Source organism: Tetrao urogallus (assembly GCF_951394365.1).
Source record: "Tetrao urogallus genome assembly, chromosome: 2".
Taxonomy (NCBI): domain Eukaryota; kingdom Metazoa; phylum Chordata; class Aves; order Galliformes; family Phasianidae; genus Tetrao; species Tetrao urogallus.
Window position 1 is genome coordinate 75,285,938 of NC_136814.1, and position 19,455 is coordinate 75,305,392.

Below are 19,455 nucleotides of genomic sequence, written 5' to 3' on the forward strand. Positions count from 1 at the left end.
ACAAGGAGTTCTGAGCATGTTCTGTCCCTGGGCAGTTTCCTGTATGTGGCTTCTAATTTTCAGCTAGTTGCTGCATAGCATCTAATTTTGTCTACAGATCTAGAAACAAATTCTGTTTTTGAGGAATTGAAGAAATCAACATAGTACTTCATACTAGTTTCTAGCAGTTTTTTCATGCAGTGACATAACAAGCTATGCTTTCATTTTGCTTTTAGAGCATACTCTGTTATATTGCTAAAATAGTAAGGAATTTGTTTTATTACATACAGTGTTAAGACTTGCTTGTGAAAACGACAAAACAGTGCACTTGTCTAACTCTACACTGATTTGTTGTTCAAGGCTTACTAGGTGTGGGTTTCCAACAGTTTGGTGAGAAAGAAAAGCTGAAATCCAGTCCTTTACAGCACCTTTTTGAGGTAAGTTCAGAGAAAACCATGTAGGGACTTCAGAGAGCAATCCATTTAACTTGGCTATCAGTTTTGCACAGTGATGTGTCTGCAAGGGTCATCGTGGATTCACGTAACTCACATTGGGTTTGAAGTACTTTGTTGAGGGATGAGTGGCCGTGTCAGCAGAGACGGTTCATCAGCTGGAAAAACACGCCACCTATGGGGGAATAATTGAACGGATGGTTAGCTTGCATTGGCTGCTGCTGCTGCTGCCACAGACAGCTTGATTGCTGTCACTGTCCACCTACCTAACTGGCACAGATGACGACCGAGCTTGGCTTTGGCAATGCTTTGGAAATGGAAGTCTCACATCTGATGCTGTAGTATATTGTTTATCAAAGCTGTATTCAGTTACACTGAAAAGTAGCAAATATGCTATGCAAATCTTTTTGTTGCTTCTGATTTGCAATAAGTAGTATTTAATTTCCATTGTGCAGCCCACTGTTTGCTCCAGTTTGGGGGAAAGGATCTATAAAGTGTTTTATATCTATTGTGAAGCCTTAGCATATAATGTATGTAATGAGAAATGATTGTCATTTTTCAGAATACTATTCTGGAATATTATTCCAGCTCTGCAGAATGCTTGCTTTCTTTCAAGAGTGTAGAGAGCCAGTGGTAGGTGCAATTTCTGTTGACAAGCATTCATGAAATGTCTTTCTACAGCAGGGAAACTTATTTCACGAAGGTGCCCTTTTGGTTGCCCACTGTAGTGCAGTGCAAATGTTGCAGACAGCATTGGGGCAAAACTTAGTGGACTCTCCACAACTCTGTGATAGTTTAACAAATCTTGTTTCTTTAGAACTGTGATGGTTTTGGATGTTGGTTTGCACCATCCAGATACGTGTAAAATCTTACAAGTCAATATTTATTTTCTCCTCTATACCAGTTTCTATGGCTCTTGTTTCATACAGTGAAGTGGGGGGGAGAGAAGAAAGAAAAAAAAAAAAAAAAAAAAAAAAAAAAAGTTTTTTGAATCTTTCAGTACTGAAAGTTCTGGTAACAACATGTGCCGGGTGTAACATGTATAATATGTGAGAGAGCATGAGTTATATACCTGTACAAATTAAACTCTTAAGGAATGGCCACACCCTCCTTTAAGAGGAAGATTTCAGATGCTCTTGGGGCTTTCTCCAGGTTCTTGTGTGGCTGTGTCAAAGTGTTCTCTTGTTACAAAGCTGAGCTCTGCTTTACTCTCTGAGCTGGATGTGGAAACTGTTGCCAAGCTGGTGTTTGGACAGTGTGTCACAAGGTAACTTTTACAGTTACCTGTTTACTGGCAAAGGAACAAAACATGGCTGAATGCCTGGATGCAGTACAATGGAATACACATTAGGCAGGTTGTTTATATAGTTGAATAGTTGCTTCTAAGGTGGCTGGCTTTTTTGACATAATGCTGTTCTCCTGTTTCCTCAAAGAGCTGTAGAATATCCCAAGTTGGAAGAGATCCACAAGGATCATTGAGTCCAGTACCTGGATCTGTTCAGGACCTTCCAAAATTCAAACCTCTGAAGTAGGACAACTTCAGAAATGCAGAAAAACTTAATTTTGGAAACCTAGGGAACTTTGAAGTGTCAGTTTAACCTAGGTGCTTCTGAAATGAATGAGTTCTTAGCACGAGTGTGCTTTAGAGTTGTAGGACTGATTTCAAGACAGAAGTAGTCATATTCTTTTGATTATGCATTGCTGTATATTACTCAATTTTCATTTATAATTTCAGCCTGTTCTTAGGATTTAAAATGTACCTACTTGAGTTTTATAGTAAAACTTTAAAATATAATCTTTAAGGCTTTATGGCCTTAAAATTACTTTTAAATTTAGTGAACAGTATTCAGTTGAGCTATAAGAGTCTAAAGCAGTAGTTGTTTGTGTCTACATTGCAATTTCTCAAATATTCCTTACTTTTAAATACCTTAGCTGGGTTTCCAGTTTATGTTAGATTCAGAGATATGTTTCAAAGTGGCAAAGTTCTGCTGTTGTGTGAAACAAGTTCGTTACAGAGAGAGTGGTGAGGTACTGGAACAGGCTGCCCAGAAGGTTGTGGATGCCTCGTCCCTGGAGATGTTCAAGGCCAGGTTGGATGGGGCCCTGGGCAGCCTGGTCTGGTATTAAATGTGGAGGTTGGTGGCCCTGCATGTGGCAGGGGGGTTGGAGATTCGTGGTCTTTGGCCAGAACCCTGGCCATTCTGTGAAACTAACCTCTCCTGTTGTTAATTAATAGGAAAAATCCATGACACAGCTTCTGTATAAATGAATGTGTGGATAAGTGTGTATTTCCAAATACCGTGCTTTCCATTTTGGCTAAGTCAGGTGCAAATATGCCTTTAACATTATTTTTGTTTTATAGCATCACAGGTAGGGAAAGGGTTAGAGTATACACAGCTACTGTTTGGGGCTAAAGGAGCATTGTTCATGGATAAGGTTGAATTTTCCTTCTACTTTGTTCCCTTTTTTGTGCCAGAACTAAGCAAACATTAATCTTTGAGGCTTGTCAGCAGTACTTTAAAAAATCTTGAGTCATAAAAGGAAGGGGAAAAGTTCAAGGGTTTTGCTATGGAAGCTTGTTTTCATAGACTGAAGGCATTCAAGCAAGATATTCTTGCAGGAGTGAAGTTTGTATTATCAGGACTGCGATGATTTAGGGATGTAAGCTCTCTTACAAATACTTAACAGTTAATCAACGTTGAACTATTTGGATCTAAATAAACAGTGTAGCCACTAATTACTTCAATTATTTCCACATAATACTTTAAATTTAAAAATCTTTTATGTGGTTTTTCAGAATGTTACATGTGGAAAGAGTTCCTTGTCGACCATTTGGCCATTAGATATAAAGGAATTTGCTTATGCACGAGGTTTTGGTGTGCCTTGGTAAGATCAGCTAATAGAACAGTTAGTAATACTTGTGGCAAACTGGCTGCATATGTGTGCCCAGTTGGGTGTAGACATTCATATGCCTGATTTCAGCCACAGGTAAAACATGTTAGTATAAATACAGGGTATTGCAAGTAATCTGAGTGTAGTGAGGCACTGGCACAGGCTGCCCAAGGTTATGAGTGCCCTGTCCTGATAGGAATGGTTGGAGGAAGCCTTGGGTAGCCTGATTTAGTGGGTTGGTAGCCCAGCCCATAGCAGGGGGATTGGAACTAGATGATCTCTGAGGTCCCTCCAACGTAAGCCATTCTACGGATTCTAAGTATGTGAGGTTTGGATCACAACTGGGTTTTATTTGTTTTGGGAGATCTTTTGTTTGCTGGTTTGGTTTTAGTTTTTGTGGTTTTTTGTTTGGTTAGTTTGTTTTTGTTGTGGGGTTTGGGGTTTTTTTCTTTGCTTTTGTACAACATCGGGTGTACAAAATCCATCTAGGATGCTGTTTTGACTGCCATCTCATTTTTAAGCAGTGCAGTTGTTTGAAGTATCAACTTTGTGCTTCTCTGAACAAGAGTCTCAGATTTAAAAGTCTGTGATTGTTTCCCTTTCATGCAAATGATTTCTTCTGTATTTCACCATTGCACTTCTTTCAAGGTAAGGAAGACGATGGTAGCAACAGCAGTAGAGAATTATGAGATTAGTCTTATTTCAAGATAAGCTGCACCCTTTCCTGCTGAAGTTTAGACTACTCATTCGTGCTTTAAATAGGAAATCTGTTTCTTTAATGCAGCTTTCAAATGTTTAAGATTAAAAATGTCACCTTTAAATCTATTCTGTATTATTCTTGTAGGACTTTGATTATTTTTATTTGAGGAGAGGATTATAATTCAATGTTTTCATGCCATTTTATTTTAGGTGTATGTGCAGATTAACAAAGCAGCAGCAGATGAAAACACAAAAAAGCTGGCCAAGGATTTCTTTAGAAAGCTGGAGGAACATGATGAGCAGGCATTGTCACTTTGGAAAGAATTTAGAGACTTCAGTATTAAAGAATACACCCAAATTTATAAGGTACAAGCAATCCATGCTTTTTCTGTGTTGTTGGTAAAATAGTCTCCTTCCATCTGTTTGTCCATCTAGTTATCAGTGTACACAGCACCTTTTCATCCAAGAGATTGCGACTTGAGAAAGGAGGCTGCTATAATGTTGTGAATTCATTGTCTTTCTGGTAAACTGTAGTGTTGCGGGGAAGATGTTTCTAAATATGCCAGGTTATGCTCCCTTGTGTTTGGAAAAAGCACAGTAGTTGATTTAACATCCATGTAGAATGTCACTTTAGTTGCTGGTAGCTGATACAGATTTCATTTAATGGAGTTCATATAATTGGCCTTTTGATTGGCCATATAATTCTCCCTTTTTAGAAGCCTTAAATTTGAGATAATGGTGCTGAGCAACAATGCAAATCAGTGTTAACTAAATACTGCTCAGGTTTGTTTTGTTTGTTGTCAGCAACAACCTACTCAATTTAAGCTCCCATGTTATAAATTTAATGGGTGATAATACTGTTCTCATTTTTCTGATCTGATATTGTAATGCATGCAGAGTTGTGTATGTCAGAGGTTACATTGACTGAAATAAACTAAAACAGCAGAGATTACAATAGTAATCAGCACGTAAGTTACCTGCATGTAGAGCTCATCTAGCATACAGCCATCTGTTATGTACTGTAACCTCAAGAATGGAACCATTTGTCCACTGTTTGATGGGAGAAGTTTGTGCTATTGACCACGAAATCACTACTATAAATTTGTGAAACAAGAGTGGAAGTACATCTCCTGTCACTGGACCCAATCTCTTGGTATTAATGGTGTATAATCTTGGCCCAGAACCAACTATCTATCTGAAAACTAGCTACTAGATTCATGCCAAATATTCTAAATTAACACCTCCTACGGGAGGCACGGTGTTGATAATTCTAGTGGAAACCTGACCTGTTAGGATAGGTGGAGTATTGAGCTGTGTGTGCCACTTCATCACGATGGTATTGTCATGCACTGCTGATGACAGGTCTCACGCTCACCATCCCTTTTTAAACAGTTAAGTACCTAGAAGTGAGCGGTCAGCTTTTGTTGTCCCCAGCCTTTTCTATTATACTAATACGTTATGCTCCATTTTGGCACCTAGTCAGCTAATCTTTACCAGGTGTACTTTGAGCCTTTCTAGTAAATATGATTTCTGTGTGTGTAGCAAAGTCTATGAGCAGCTTCTGCTTTCTTTTCCTTCTTTTCACGTCCTTCTAAAACAGGTTTGGTATCAAGGCCGGGTAACTTCTTTTCAGTCCACTGATTTCACCTCCAGCATAGTAAATAATGGCATACCTTGGAATTTCCGTGCCCATCACTCTTTCCAGTTTACTCCTAACATCTCGTGAACATTATATCCAAATTTGTATTTAGCTCCAAGAGATTAATTCTAATGCAGAAATCAAATCAAAATCTAAGCATCTTTTAACACTGATGTGACATTTTTTTAAAAAAAATCCGTCTTAGTTCTCTATCTGACCTGTGGCACAGACCTATCATTGGACTTAATTGGAAGAAATTATCTCAGTCTAACTGTGTTTCTCTTCTTTCATCTTCTTGGAACCCTTCAGCGTCTAGGAGTGCACTTTGATGAGTATTCTGGAGAATCATTTTATCAAGAGAAATCCCGTGAAGTTCTGAAGATGTTGGAAGATAAAGGGCTCCTTCAGAAAACAACGTATGACCTGGTTATTCAGCCTATTGATGTGGTGTTTTTTTTTTTTTTTTAATATTTCAGTTATATTTCACATAACATGACTGCCATGTGTATATAACCTGAAGAAAATTGTTTCTTTACGTGTTTCCAGTAGCTATTCTAGTAGAAAACAACAGAATTTACGCAATTGTAGCAAAAATTGTTTGCCTTTTCTCGTGACGCAGAAGGCTGGCCATAACAAATTAGGTGCAATGACAGTGGTCAACTCTTAATGGGCTTTTAGGCTGTTGATTAGTTTGGTAACCACATGTGCCAATTAATGTGCAGAGTCAGGTAATATCCTTGCCTTAATGCACTGCCTGACTGAAATGGGAGGGAAATTATATTCACAGAATGCACCAGAATATGGCAAGGTGTTTTTTTTTTTTTTTTGACTTCAGCAGTAGTAACAACAAACTTAGAGGAATGGTTGTTGATAAGACTTCAAGGAAGCAATCATTCAAGTAATGGGTCCTGTGACAAGAGGCCTCTCTGCGTCTTACCCTAGGTTACTTGTATTTTGAACTGGGATTGCAGTTCTTCAGCCTTCTCTCTCAAATTGCAGAAAAGGGACCGGAGTTGTGGATCTTTCAGAAAAGAAAGACCTCTCATCACTTTCCACAGTCAGTCGTAGTGATGGGACATCTCTTTATATAACAAGGCAAGTTATCTGTTTGTGTTTATAAGGATTGTTTGGCCAGCAAGACTTTGTATATATACATCTGTAACTGATGGTGCAGATTTTGCAGCTTTTTATTTCTGGGGTGGAACACTTTGACTGATGGGTAATTGTAACTGGAATTAGCAATACAACTATGATGGGATGAATATAACTATGATGTGGCCCAGCAGAAGGCCACAAAGATGGTGAGGGGCCTGGAATAGCTTTCCTATGAAGAAAGGCTGAGTGAACTGGGTCTGTTCAGCCTTGAGAAAAGGAGACTGAGAGGGGACCTGATCCAGGTCTATAAGTATCTAAGATGTGGGGGGCAGAGTGGCAAGGCCAGACTGTTTTCAGTGGTGAGTGGAGACAGGACAAGGGGAAACGGCCGGAAACTGCAGCATAGGAAGTTCCACACAAATGTGCGCAAGAACTTCTTTACAGTGAGGTGACGGAGCACTGGAACAGGCTGCCCAGGGAGGTGGTGGAGTCTCCTTCTCTGGAGATGTTCAAGACCTGCCTGGATGCCTACCTGTGCGACCTGCTGTAGGGAACCTGCTTTGGCAGGGGGGTTGGACTCTGATCTCTGGAGGTCCCTTCCAACCCCTACAATTCTGTCATTCTGTGAAAATGGCTTGGGAAAAACAACCGGTTTTAAATACTTTTTCTTCCCTTAACAGGGAAGTAAATAAATCTCCTATTAATAAGTCTCCTCCTTCCCTAAGTAGGAGCACTTTCTCCAGCTGCTAACTTCAAAAACAAAGCTAAGAACTCTTCATCTAATAAAACAGTTGGCAAATAATGAAGGTTTTAAAAAACCTTTTCTGTTTACTTACAGTGTGATATAGAAGAAAATGGTTCAATGGTGGTTCATTTACTCAGTGAGCCACCAGCACTATACCATCAGTTTCATCACTGCTTTTCTCCCTTCTTTCTCCAAATTCCTTGTGGATATTTTGATATGCAAGACTTGATAACTCCCAATACCTATAGGCAGTTAACTCCTTTGGGTGCCTCGCTTTTGGAGACATGCACATACCTGACTCCAAGAGCACTTCACCTACGTAATGAGTAATTCAACTTGATATTCATTATCAATCACACGTGGACATACAGGCATTTACTCCAGTCTCTTCAGCTGCTGGCATCATAGTGACCAGAATGACCTGAAGTCATTCAGTCAGATTCAGTGACTGACATTTAGGCTTCCAAACACGTACATACACACAGGAGAGAGAGCCCCCTCTCCCACGTAAGTTAGAAATTGAGTTTCATGAGAAGGGGACAGACAGTACCAAGTAGGTACAGGGTGTGGTCTACTGGCCAGCAGTGTTTATGAGCAAGCTGCCTCTTCTGTCATCTTTTCCCTCTTTTTCTGCCTTTGATTCCTCCCCTGAACATCTCATGAATCTTGTGTAAGTACAAGATGCTGTTCTTCCTGTCTTGTGTCTCATGTCCTCTCAGCATTAGAACCTGGGACCTAGTACTGAGCACTGGCTTATTTTTCCAGAATAGGGTTGTTCCTTTCGTGTCTCCCAGCAGACTGATTTTCCTGTAGGCAGAAACCAGTTTTATTCTGCCCATAAAACTGTCTTCTCTGTGATTTTCTTAGCTAGTGGTTTAAAAGATAATTTGAAGCACCTCTATTTTGTGTAAGGTATGCACACACTCTGATATGGCATTCCTCCTCACCTCGACGAGAGTAGATAATTTTCTTAAATGGCAAAAAATGAGATGTGTTTAATTTTAGTGGAATTCCCAATAGTTTCTCACTCTCTCTTTCAGAGACCTCGCTGCTGCCATAGATCGAATGAATAAGTATAACTGGGATACTATGATTTATGTGGTAAGTAATTCTAGATTCAGTGAATACTTTGAGCCTGACTCCAGCAATCTGGGGCCTCTTGCTCCCAGATCCGACTGGCACTGAGTGTTTTTGGCAGTGACAGAAGCAGGCTTCAGTGCCCAGAGGCTGTGCTGCAGTGTGGCAGTAGTTCTTGGTTCTGTTTCAGTTCACAACCCACAGAATGGCTGAAAAATCAGTTCTGGGGCTGTTCTCTGTTTGAAAAATTAAGTGCAATCTGTTTTAAAGCAAGTTTTTCCTCAGTTGACATTGAATTTTCTATATAAATGTTGTAATTAATATTTTTAAAGCTGTTAGTGTTATAAGGGATGGTAATATTATAAATGAGTGTTCTGAAATCTAGATTTACTCAAAGTCCTCATATATTATCTGTGATATAAATTTTTATAGCTTTGACCAGTGCCTTCATTTTTTTTTATGTTAGAAATTTCTCATGAAGTACTATTTAATCAGCCTGGACCATGCAGTTGTGCATGGAGATTGGTTTTATATTTCTGCACTTGATTGTTTTGCTTTTTAACAATTCCAGCTGTACCGGTTAATGAATAGCAGGATTTTCTTCTCAATTATGTGAAGCTTTTTCTGCTTTAGAACCACTAAGGATGTAGCACACAATGCTTTTCTGAAAATCATGCTCTGTTATTTGAAGTCAATTAATGACCTGTGGAAAGAATCTGCAGGTTTCTGGCACATGGTAGTGCCCGTGTATCTCCTATGGCACAGCTTTTTCAAAAGCCAGTCCAACACAGATACCACGATCCAAGGGAGAGGTCAGTAACCACAACATTAAATACCCAGGTAGTGCAATGAGTTGCATTCCTCCTTTTATTTTCAGCCTTCAGGAAGTTTCTACTGAATTGAGATTCCAACGTGTGATGATGATAGAACATATGATCCTAGTTGTCTATTTTATGTTGGTTGGTTGGTTTATTGGAGGTGGTGGTGGGTTTACTGCTTGTATCTGGCCAGTACATTCTAGATTGCTGACGTCAGAGAGCAGCATGGCCATGAAAGTGCAGTGCATTAGGAGTTAGGGAAGCTTCCAGCTAGTTCATGTGGCAGGTAATTATCTCTATATGTACTCAGTAGCATAGGTGCCAAGGGAGAAGAAACTTAGTGAAAGAAGAAAATTAGTGGGTATCTTGCACAAATCAGGATGTGGGCTGAATGTTAAGCTAATGGAGTGAGCTAATGTGCACGCTCCATTAGATTAGCATGTATGGAAACAGCAGTCTTAAAACTTCCTGGTTCCTCATCGCTCAATCCTAGTAACTGAGTTTTTATTTCCCTAAGATCAGCTTGTTTTTAAGTTTTAATGCTGTAAATCAGTGCATTTGCTGATTTATGTTAAAAGAATCCTACTTAGTTCATATAAACGCTGTGATATGAACATAATGTCCAAAATATTCTAAAAAACATGACACTTGCTAAGAAGTGGTGATTTCAGCTGAATGTTGCACTCAAATCAGGAGATGAAAGCCCTTTTATATGTAAAATATAATCCCCATTGTCTGCAAACTTTGCCCCGTGCTGTAAGGGACTTGCTGTTGTACATGGAAAACAAAACTTGTTTCTGTCAGAGAATGTAAAATTTCTCATAAAACGGGAGAATAATCAATTTCAGACAAGGCCGGAGCAGAGGAAACAGCAGGGCAACATTGACCAGTGCAATGAGCTGTCCTGAATCTAAACTTTGTGAAGTTTGTTGTGAAGTGTTTTAGATCTTTAGGCTTTGTTGCAGGTGCAGAGAGCTATTCCAAATGTAGGATGCATGGAAGAGCTTGAAAGGATGTGTGTGAAATGCTGACCACCGCTGTCCGTTCATTAGCCTTGCCTGTGAATCTGCAGAGGGGAGAGGGGATGCACAGGAGTCCAGCAGGTTATGAGGAGCTGTGAAAAAGGAGGCTTTACGCGGTGGTAGAGTTAAGAAAAAACGCCTATAAGCACATTGCTGCTCACTCCCTGTCTTGGAATACCATACAAATAAAGAAGCTACTTGTTGCTTGTTATTTGATTAACACAGCAGTATATTCAGCCTTATTTTTTTAGGGAGGGAGACTCCTAGCGACATAATCAAATCAGCTGATGGGAAAAATGAGTGTTGTAGCAACAGTTGTGGTTGAAGTACCACAGGTAATTGTTAGGTAGAAGAAAAACTTCAGCAGAGACAACCTTGAGTCATAGGAGAGAGGAACTGGAAGAGAGCACAGATGCATCATTAACATTGAAAATAGAACAATTTATGCTTTTTAATTTATTTCTTAAATATATACCCAACTTATGTTGTAAAGCTCCAGGAGGTGCTCTGGGAGCAGTAGAAAGCTTTTGGCTTTCACAAGGAGCCATGCTAGTCTACCTAGGTGTAGCATTGACACACATGCTATCATGTTGGCTGTATCACTGACAGAATCAAAGAAGTGTTCTCTTTCTTAGCCAAAGGAGCCTCAAAGTTTGGTGATGTAAAACATGGGAACATCTCAAGAGCAGCCAGGCTCTCAGCTGCATTCTGAAGGCATTTTGCCTGATGGGCAGCTAACGTGAAACCAAGGAACGTCGAGGTTTAATTTCAGTTCATGGTTTTCCATGACATAATGACATAGAAATAATCTTTTTATTTTTAATTCTCTTTTTTTTTTTTTTTTTTTTTTTTTTTGTAACAATGCAAGATCTTCTTGTCATATATTTTAGCTGTTACATTTTTCACTTCTAATCTGTCTTCCCAGGTTTAATACTGCTTGCATGACTTACTGGTACAGCATCTATGGTGCTATTTGTTTGCATTAAAAGCTTCTCCCACCTGAAGCGTTTTCTAATGTGCATCAATTCTATTCCTTAGACAGACAGAAACCAAAGTAGTCACTTTCAGCACTTGTTCCAAATACTGAAGCTCATGGGTTATGACTGGGTAGAAAGGTATGTATTCATGAATTTTAGTTATGTATTTTTTTTTTTTCTAAGGGGGAGGGAGTGGAAGAATGAGCATATGTATCACCAGGTATTTAGGATGGAAAACGCAGTAGCTTTGGCAGCCACTGAGTGGGTTTTCTTGATATAAAAATGAGAGAAAGGGGAACAGTCATTCAGAGACACTGGCACAGCTTCTGGGATGTTGTGTGATCACATATTAAATGATTGTTTCTCGAACTGTGATATTTTAGGAGGCGTCTGAATCATGCTTCAGGCTTGCAATATCTATTGCAGGGAAATATATCCCCACCATTATTCATTTTCATTACCAGCCTTGTTAGCAATCTGAGCAAAGGTCAATAACGGATCTGCAGACTAAATCATATTCCTCTCTGACAGACTGCATGTCTTTTGTAGTTAAATATAGGATTTTAGCTTTCAGTAATATTAGTCTGCCTTCTCTCACAGTCCTTAGAGTTGTACTAAAATTACCTCAGGATATGGATCCAGAGTAATGCTTGGGATTATTTTGAGCAGAAGCAGTGAATGTTTTATTATTAGCAATGATTAATTATGCTTTTAGTTTAACGTGACCACACCAGAATTATGATGACTCCCTTTCTAATCTTATTAACAGACTTGTGTTGCCACAGTAATGTGATCTATCCACATCCTGCCTCTCCTCAATTTATTGCACTGAGCCCTCTGTACTAAAGCTAGTAGCAAGAGAGGTTCCCAGGAGCACACAAACAAGCAGGTTATCACAGTTTCTCATTAAATAAGGCATACAGAGTTTTCATTGCCAAAAGGAGAGTTAATGATGATGTCACCAAGCTTCCCACATTGGAGCACTATTTATTCAGCTGTTACTGCTGCTTCCCTAGCTCTAAACAAACACAGCAAACATATCTGTTGATTAAAATGTAATTTTAGGTCCTGGTGCTTTTCAACACAGGTGCCGGCACGTGTCCTTTGGGCTAGTCCAAGGGATGAAGACTCGGAAAGGAGAAGTTGTTTTCCTCGAAGACGTTTTAGATGAAGTTCGATCGAGGATGTTAGAAAACATGGCTTCTGCAAAAAGTTAGCTACTTCAGGTCCTATTCATTTCTTTTGATGCTCTGTGTTGATTTGAAACCTGTCGTCTCTTCTTTTACTTTCCCCTGAATCAGAATAATCACAGAATGGCCTGGGTTGAAAAGGACCGCAGTGATCATCGAGTTTCAACCCCCCTGCTGTGCAGGGTCGCCAACCACCAGACCAGGCTGCCCAGAGCCACATCCAGCCTGGCCTTGAATTCCTACAGGGATGGGGTATCCACAACCTCCTTGGGTTGCGTCACCACCCTCTGTGTGAAAAAATTCCTAGTAATATGCTCTGATCTCTGTGCTTTTCCTACCTACCGTAATTCAAACAGTGTTAAAATAATTATTTGCAACTTTGTGAGTCTCCATCAATTACAGATTTGTGAATTTTAACATTTGTTGAAATTATTTCTTCACGCTCTTGCACTGAGAAAGAAATACTTGCCACTGGGGAACAACTGTTGTGGTTTTTTTTTCTGGATGGACAGATAAGTCAATAGCGGAGTTGGAACTGGAGTTCAGGGGACAATATAGATTTGACCCAAATGATTTGTAGCTCTGACAGTCTCTTCAGGCACAATTGATTCCACCTTGTCCACAGTTGCTGCTTGCTATCCTCCCAGCCTCGTGTCTGTTTCCAAAGTCCCCAGGAGGTCGTTGGTCTGTAGCAGTCTGCTGAAGGGGACATTTTCCTTCGCTGGCTGTGACTCCAGAGCTCTTTCATTTTGAAGCAGTAGCGATTCAAGCAGTTCCTGGGGAAATGCCGCCCTCCTCTTGTGCCTTCTGGAGTTGCATGCTAAATTTAATCGATCAGCTTGAGCGTGCATCTTCCTTGCTCTGCCTTTTCAGCTTTTGTAATCCAGATAATTTTGCCTGAAAGGCAGACAAGGAGAAGGGAGGCAGGCAGAATGATAGATAGTCGCCGTCCTATTGTTCAAAGCAGTTTTCCTGGAGAGGGCAATGGAACTTAGAGCTTCAGTTTAAAGGTCAGTATTATCTTTGAGTGTAAAGCCAGCTTATTTTTGTGTGGGACTGAACTGAAATGACAGAGGTCCAGGCCCCCTGTTCCATTACACAAGCAGTAAGAGGAGTGGCTGAAGGCAGTGGTGTGTTCAGGTGGCACTGTAGCATTTCCCAGAGTTTATCTGTTAGATCCTAAATCCTACTTCTCCCTCACATCCGAATTCCTGCCCTGCTTTTCCTTTGCTGAATTAGATATCATAAATCCCTGACTCTTAGGAATGTTTTCAGTGTTGTAAAAGTGTTTGGATACATACTAGAAGGCACTGCAAATTAGTTTGTGTACCAAGGTGCCTGACTGTCACTGAAAGATTGCGAGAGCTGGGCATCTAACAGCCAATGCTAGCTTTAAAAACAATATTCCTGTATGGAATTAGAGCTGGTTAGTTAAGTACTTTTGTGAAGACTTCCTTTGCTATTAGCTGCACATAGGTCTTCTGCTATTTCCATTATCAGCAGCATTCTTCTTTCTACTCATCTCAAAAAGTAAATAAACCTTTGTGGAAGATGTTTGGGTTAAGAAGCATTTGAACAGACTGAACCGTGCAGTCTGCTCTAGCTGACCCTGCTTGAGCAGGGAGGTTGGACTAGACAGTCTCAAGAGGTCCCTCTTAATCTAAGTGATTCTGTGATTGCATCTGCGGTCAATCCTGTGGCTTAAAAGAGAAATCTGAGCACTCAGTTCAGCTTCTCTGAGTATAGTTAGTTTAGTGAATGGCACAAATCTCCCAAAACGTGCATCTGACTGCTCCGTTAGCTATTAGAGTAATTCCTTTGATTGTTTAAGCTTCCCTTGGAGTCTTTAAACAAAACCTTGAACTCCTTTGTCATTCTCTTTGTGATCTTAGAGGCTGTCTGAATTACCAAAGAGGAATTCTGTGTAGTCTCGGCTTGTGTAATGAACCTTTCTGACCTTAAAATCTGTATTAAACATATTAGGAGAAGTGGGGGGAAAATGCATGTCTGGAACAGATCTTAATTTGAAGGAAGGTTTCTGTCTTGGCCTTTTTGCTGTACACATCCTGACAGTTTCAATTTTGCTAGTTCACAGTATTGAAAGATCTTGTGTTTTATTGGCGTTTCCAAACCCAAGCAAGGGAGTTCTTTTACTATTATGGACTTACATCTTCTTTTTCTCTGTTCCTTTTCAGCAACCAAAGAGGTAGAAGACCCTATGGAAACAGCAGAGAAGGTTGGTCTTGCAGCACTAATAATTCAGGTGAGTCTGAGCTACCTCCAGACATGTTTGCATTTTCTGTGCAAGATCACAGATTGTGATGGAGAGCTGTATCTAGGTAACATTAAGTTATTCTTCCAGGACTTCCGAGGCCTCCTCTCATCTGATTATCAGTTCAGCTGGGATCGAGCTCTTCAAAGTCGTGGAGATACAGGCGTGTTCTTGCAGTACACCCATGCCAGACTCCACAGGTAAGAGGAACCTGTGTGCAGAAGTACAATCTGACACTAATTTTAACCTCGCTGCTTTGTTAATAGTAGCATTAGATAATAGTGTTGAGTCCTTCCCTAAATAGGGCACGAGTTCACTCTTTCAGCAGAGGTTGAGTTAAAGATGGGAATCATCAAGCCAAGCTTTCCCAGAAGAGCAAGCCAGTTAAAGTTATACTTCCATCTCATTTCTACAGAGCTGAGCTAATCTGTCTGTTCTAGCTACAGTGTCTCTGTAGTTGGTTTCAGTGATGAAGAATGGTGGTGAGAGAATGAAGGGAACTGGTACAAATTGCCTGTACTTGTGAAGTATACCAAGTTACAGAGCTTAAGTCTATTTGGGGGCCACCACTACAGCTGGTGCTTCTGGCATTCTGGTATATTTTCCCATTGTTGGTAATTGAGTTTAAAAGTAGCCCCCCTTCTTCCTGACTCAGAGCAAACTCCAACGTGTTTTTAATTATTTTCTTTTTAAGAATTTCAGAGGAGTCCAGTTTGAGTGTTTCCATCAATTACAGGATTCCTTCAGAGTATTTTTAATGCAGACATGGATATGTCTTCATAAGAGCGTGTAAGATATCTGCCTGGATTAGACCAAAGTTCCACACAACCTGGTATTCCTTCTGAGGCGATGGTAGCCAGAAGTGGTATTTAGGGAGCCCAATTCCTTTCTCTAGTCTCTTCCTCCTATACTCCCTTATCACCCATTCTTGTAATAGAAGTGGTGACTGCCTTCCTAGTAGTTTTAGCATCAGATCCTCAACCTGCTCTCCATCTATGTCTCTAATCCCTTTTAAAACTGTTTTATGCTGAACATCTAGCACAAACTTTACATTATTTTTTTTATCTTGAAGTTATCAAGGCTTTCTTAATGTTTTATTCAGCTTGAGCAAAATATACCTACCTTTCTTCTCCAAAATATAAATTACTGTTTTTCTTGTTTGCTTTTTGCTAACAAGGAACTTTTATCTAACATTTGGTTTTGATTCTTGTATTTTAGTTTAGAACGGATGCATGGGAATGAGCCAGTAACTGATGTTAATGTGGCATGCTTGCAAGAGCCAGATGCAATCTCTCTTCTTCAGCATCTTCTCAGGTTTGTCCAGATTTTTCTAAATACCATTTCCTTTAAAATAAACTTTTGGATTCGTCTCCAGTCTGCTGAGCACACACAACTGCTTTTCCCTTATGATTGTGCAATTTTGGGGAATGGCTTGTCTGTGAAATCATGATTGCAACAGTAGGCCTCTAGGTGAGACCAGTGGTGTCTTACTTATCCACTGCAATTGTATTTTTCTGAAAACTCATGGGTATTTCTTTGGGTTTTATCAGATTCATGCATGGCTGTCCATCATGTGTAACAGCTGACATGGTGCTCTTGTTGACATGAGCAACCAGCCCTCATCAGAGCTTGCTCTGCAGTTCCCCCTCAACTTAAAGGAAGAAGATCTCAGGGAAGTGGCATAGGCATGATGAGGGGTGGGCTTGATAGCTAAGCACAGATCAAGAAGTCTGCTGTCTGCTCTGAAATCTGTTCACCCTCAAGAGGCGTGGATAACTTCATATAGATTGTGAGAAGGAGAATGTACACAAGTAGACTTGAAATAAAATGGTGGATCTGTATCAGTCTGCCTGTATTTTCCAGTTGAATACTGTCTTACATAAGTTTATTTTCTTCCAGGATTATGTAAACCCAATTTGTTTTTGTCTTTTCTAATGCTACGAAATTCCCTGTAGCTACTTAAAATTCTAAGTTGCATTTATTAAAGGCAGCATCTAAGGGACTATTTTGACTGCCTTGGTTATTTAATACATGTTTTTTTGCTGCTAGGGCTTGCAATTACCGTTGAAATGTAAAACCAGACATAATGTTCCAGGGGCAAATATAGCTTTTGTGTTCTCTTTGCTATTAGCGTTTCTTTCCGAGCTCTGCAATCTGCAGTGTTTGTTTGCATGATGAGCAGAAGCAATCTCTCTCCAACAAGAAGTAACTGAGGAAGAAATAAACAATTGTGTGCTAATTACGTAGCTTATGCCTGTTTCAGACGACTATTCCTGTTAATTCTGTTTGTTCTGATTTAAGCATGTCTGATAAGCCTCATATCCCAGTAAACTTTCCTACCACTTTAAGGCCAAGCACTTATTTTCTTTTTCTGCAGGTATGATGAGGTCCTATACAGATCCTCTCAGGATCTGCAACCCAAGCACATAGTCAGCTACCTCCTCACACTTAGGTAAGGTAATTGCTGATACCAGCATCCTTCTTTAGTAAGGAGTGCCTGCTTCCCCTAGCTGGCTTGCAGCTCTCACATCCATACTGCGTTGAAAAGAAAAATAGAGGAAAGATGTAAATTTGTGGGACAGTCTCTCTGGAGCTGAAAAGATATGGAGAAGGATAACAAATTACATCGCAAGTAGTGGAGATGAAGGGTGGAGATAGCTAGAAAGGAATCAGGAGTCTCTTGAAAAACTGCTTCCAAGGACAAAGAATCATTTGACTCTAACCTAGTGCCAGGAACCCAAATCATGCCAGACTGACTATATCCTTAAGAGGAGATTTGAGCTGGTAATACTCATAAATCTCAAAACTTTAGCTATGAGACTTTTGTCCAAAAAACTTTAAACCACTGATCTCAGATGATGCACTGAGTTAGACAGAGCACAAGTAATGGCTGTAAGTCACACTGGGTATGCAGACTCCATGGGGGGTTCCCCACGGGGACCTGTGTGACTGAACAGGACGTAGGACACCAGCATAGAATTGCTGGAGAAAGTTGTAGAGTCTGTGCATGGGGGAGATCTACATAAGTTAGAAACAATGTATAAAGAGATGCATAATGTTTTTACTCTCCTGTAATCTGCTTGGTAGTGTATGACATACATACTAACTATTTTAAGGCTACTTGGTGTTGCATTCTGTGTTGTTGTTTTTTACTTGGTAGACATATTTCTATCTAAATAAGTTTGGAATTACTGTCTTAACTTTTACAGAATGGCTCAAGTTAAACTAGGAAAACGTTTGATATATCTTGTTCAGATACAATACTGTAAATTAACCATGCAATCAAATGAGTCTCAGAGAATAGACTTGTATTGGCAAAAGAGAACAGCTAGGTGAAAGGACAGAATAAAAACGTACTGATGTGGAACGTTCTGCCCTTGTGGAGTCCCATCTGGAATCTGCATCCAGGTCTTGGATGTCAGGGGGAAATCTTTTACAGAGAGAATGGTGAGGTGCTGGAGCAGGCTGCCCAGAGAGGTTGTGGATGCCCCATCCCTGGAGGTGTTCAAGGCCAGGTTGGATGGGGCCCTGGGCAGCCTGGGCTGGTATTGAATGTGGAGGTTGGTGGCCCTGCATGTGGCAGGGGGTTGGAGATTCATGATCTTTGAGGTCCCTTCCAACTTTGGCTATTCTGTGATTCTGAGGCTCCTAGCTCAGGAGGGATATGGAGAATTTGGAACAGGACTGGAGGAGGGCCACAAAGCACCTCTTCTATGAAGACAGGCTGACTGATACAGGTTTGTTCAGCCTGGAGAGGAGAAGGTTCAGGTGAGACCTGATAGTGGTCTTCCAGTACTGAATGGAAACTTGTAAGTACGAGGGAAACTTACTTTTTACAGGGATAGATATTGATAGGACAAGGGGGAATTATTTTAAACTAAAAGAGGGGAGACTTAGATTACATGTTAGGGGGATCTTTTCCAATGGGTGAGGTGTTGGCACAGGCTGCCCAGAAAAGCTGTGGATGCTCTGTCCCTGGAGGTGTTCACGAGCAGCTTGAATGGGGCCCTGGGCAGCCTGATCTACTGGATGGCAACCTGGCCCAGTGGTGGAACCAGATCTTTGAGGTCCCTTCCAACCCAAGCCATTCTACAATTCTATGAAATGTGAATTATGTACCTTAGCAGTGACAAGGCTTTCCAGACATGTTCTGTTGGGGGTGGGGAACAAAATTTTTACAGGCACCGAGTTGTTTATGGTGTACCCTGACAATGTGGTGTGCCATGACAACATGCAGGCTCCAGAAAACCCTGGCCTCCCTCAGCAGGGTTGAAACAGGCTGTCAGAAGGAAGGCTGTAGTACACTGCACTTATGGCTTTCCTAGTTCTGCTGTTTTCTGTAGCCTGCAGCACTGCTCTTATAGAAAGATGTCCTCCTTTTCACCTTGCTTTCCATTTCAGCCATCTTGCAGCTGTGGCACATCAAACTCTTCCTGTGAAAGGCAGCACACCTGCACTAGCCCAGGTATGGCTCAGCATTGGCACATAGCAGGAGGGCAGCCCAGAAATGATTCCCTAGGACTTTGCTCTACTGTGTAACCAATTGGCACAGCATGTACCTCCAGACTGCCCTGCAGGGTGACATCACTGGGATGGCA

General features: G+C 40.6%; 1 protein-coding gene across 1 annotated transcript in view; it reads left to right on the plus strand.

The window, feature by feature from the left end:
• The window catches only part of RARS2 (arginyl-tRNA synthetase 2, mitochondrial), a gene marked incomplete at both ends in the record, with an annotated part of 33,511 nt that overhangs the window by 12,843 nt on the left and 1,213 nt on the right, over nt 1–19,455 (plus strand). Inside the window, 12 exons of the mRNA XM_079550202.1 lie at nt 340–416; nt 4,233–4,388; nt 5,971–6,077; nt 6,661–6,756; nt 8,542–8,602; nt 11,457–11,533; nt 12,483–12,607; nt 14,781–14,848; nt 14,948–15,057; nt 16,076–16,171; nt 17,235–17,309; nt 19,259–19,322. Coding sequence (XP_079406328.1) covers nt 340–416; nt 4,233–4,388; nt 5,971–6,077; nt 6,661–6,756; nt 8,542–8,602; nt 11,457–11,533; nt 12,483–12,607; nt 14,781–14,848; nt 14,948–15,057; nt 16,076–16,171; nt 17,235–17,309; nt 19,259–19,322 — 1,112 coding nt within the window. The remainder of the gene's footprint in view (nt 1–339; nt 417–4,232; nt 4,389–5,970; nt 6,078–6,660; nt 6,757–8,541; nt 8,603–11,456; nt 11,534–12,482; nt 12,608–14,780; nt 14,849–14,947; nt 15,058–16,075; nt 16,172–17,234; nt 17,310–19,258; nt 19,323–19,455) is intronic.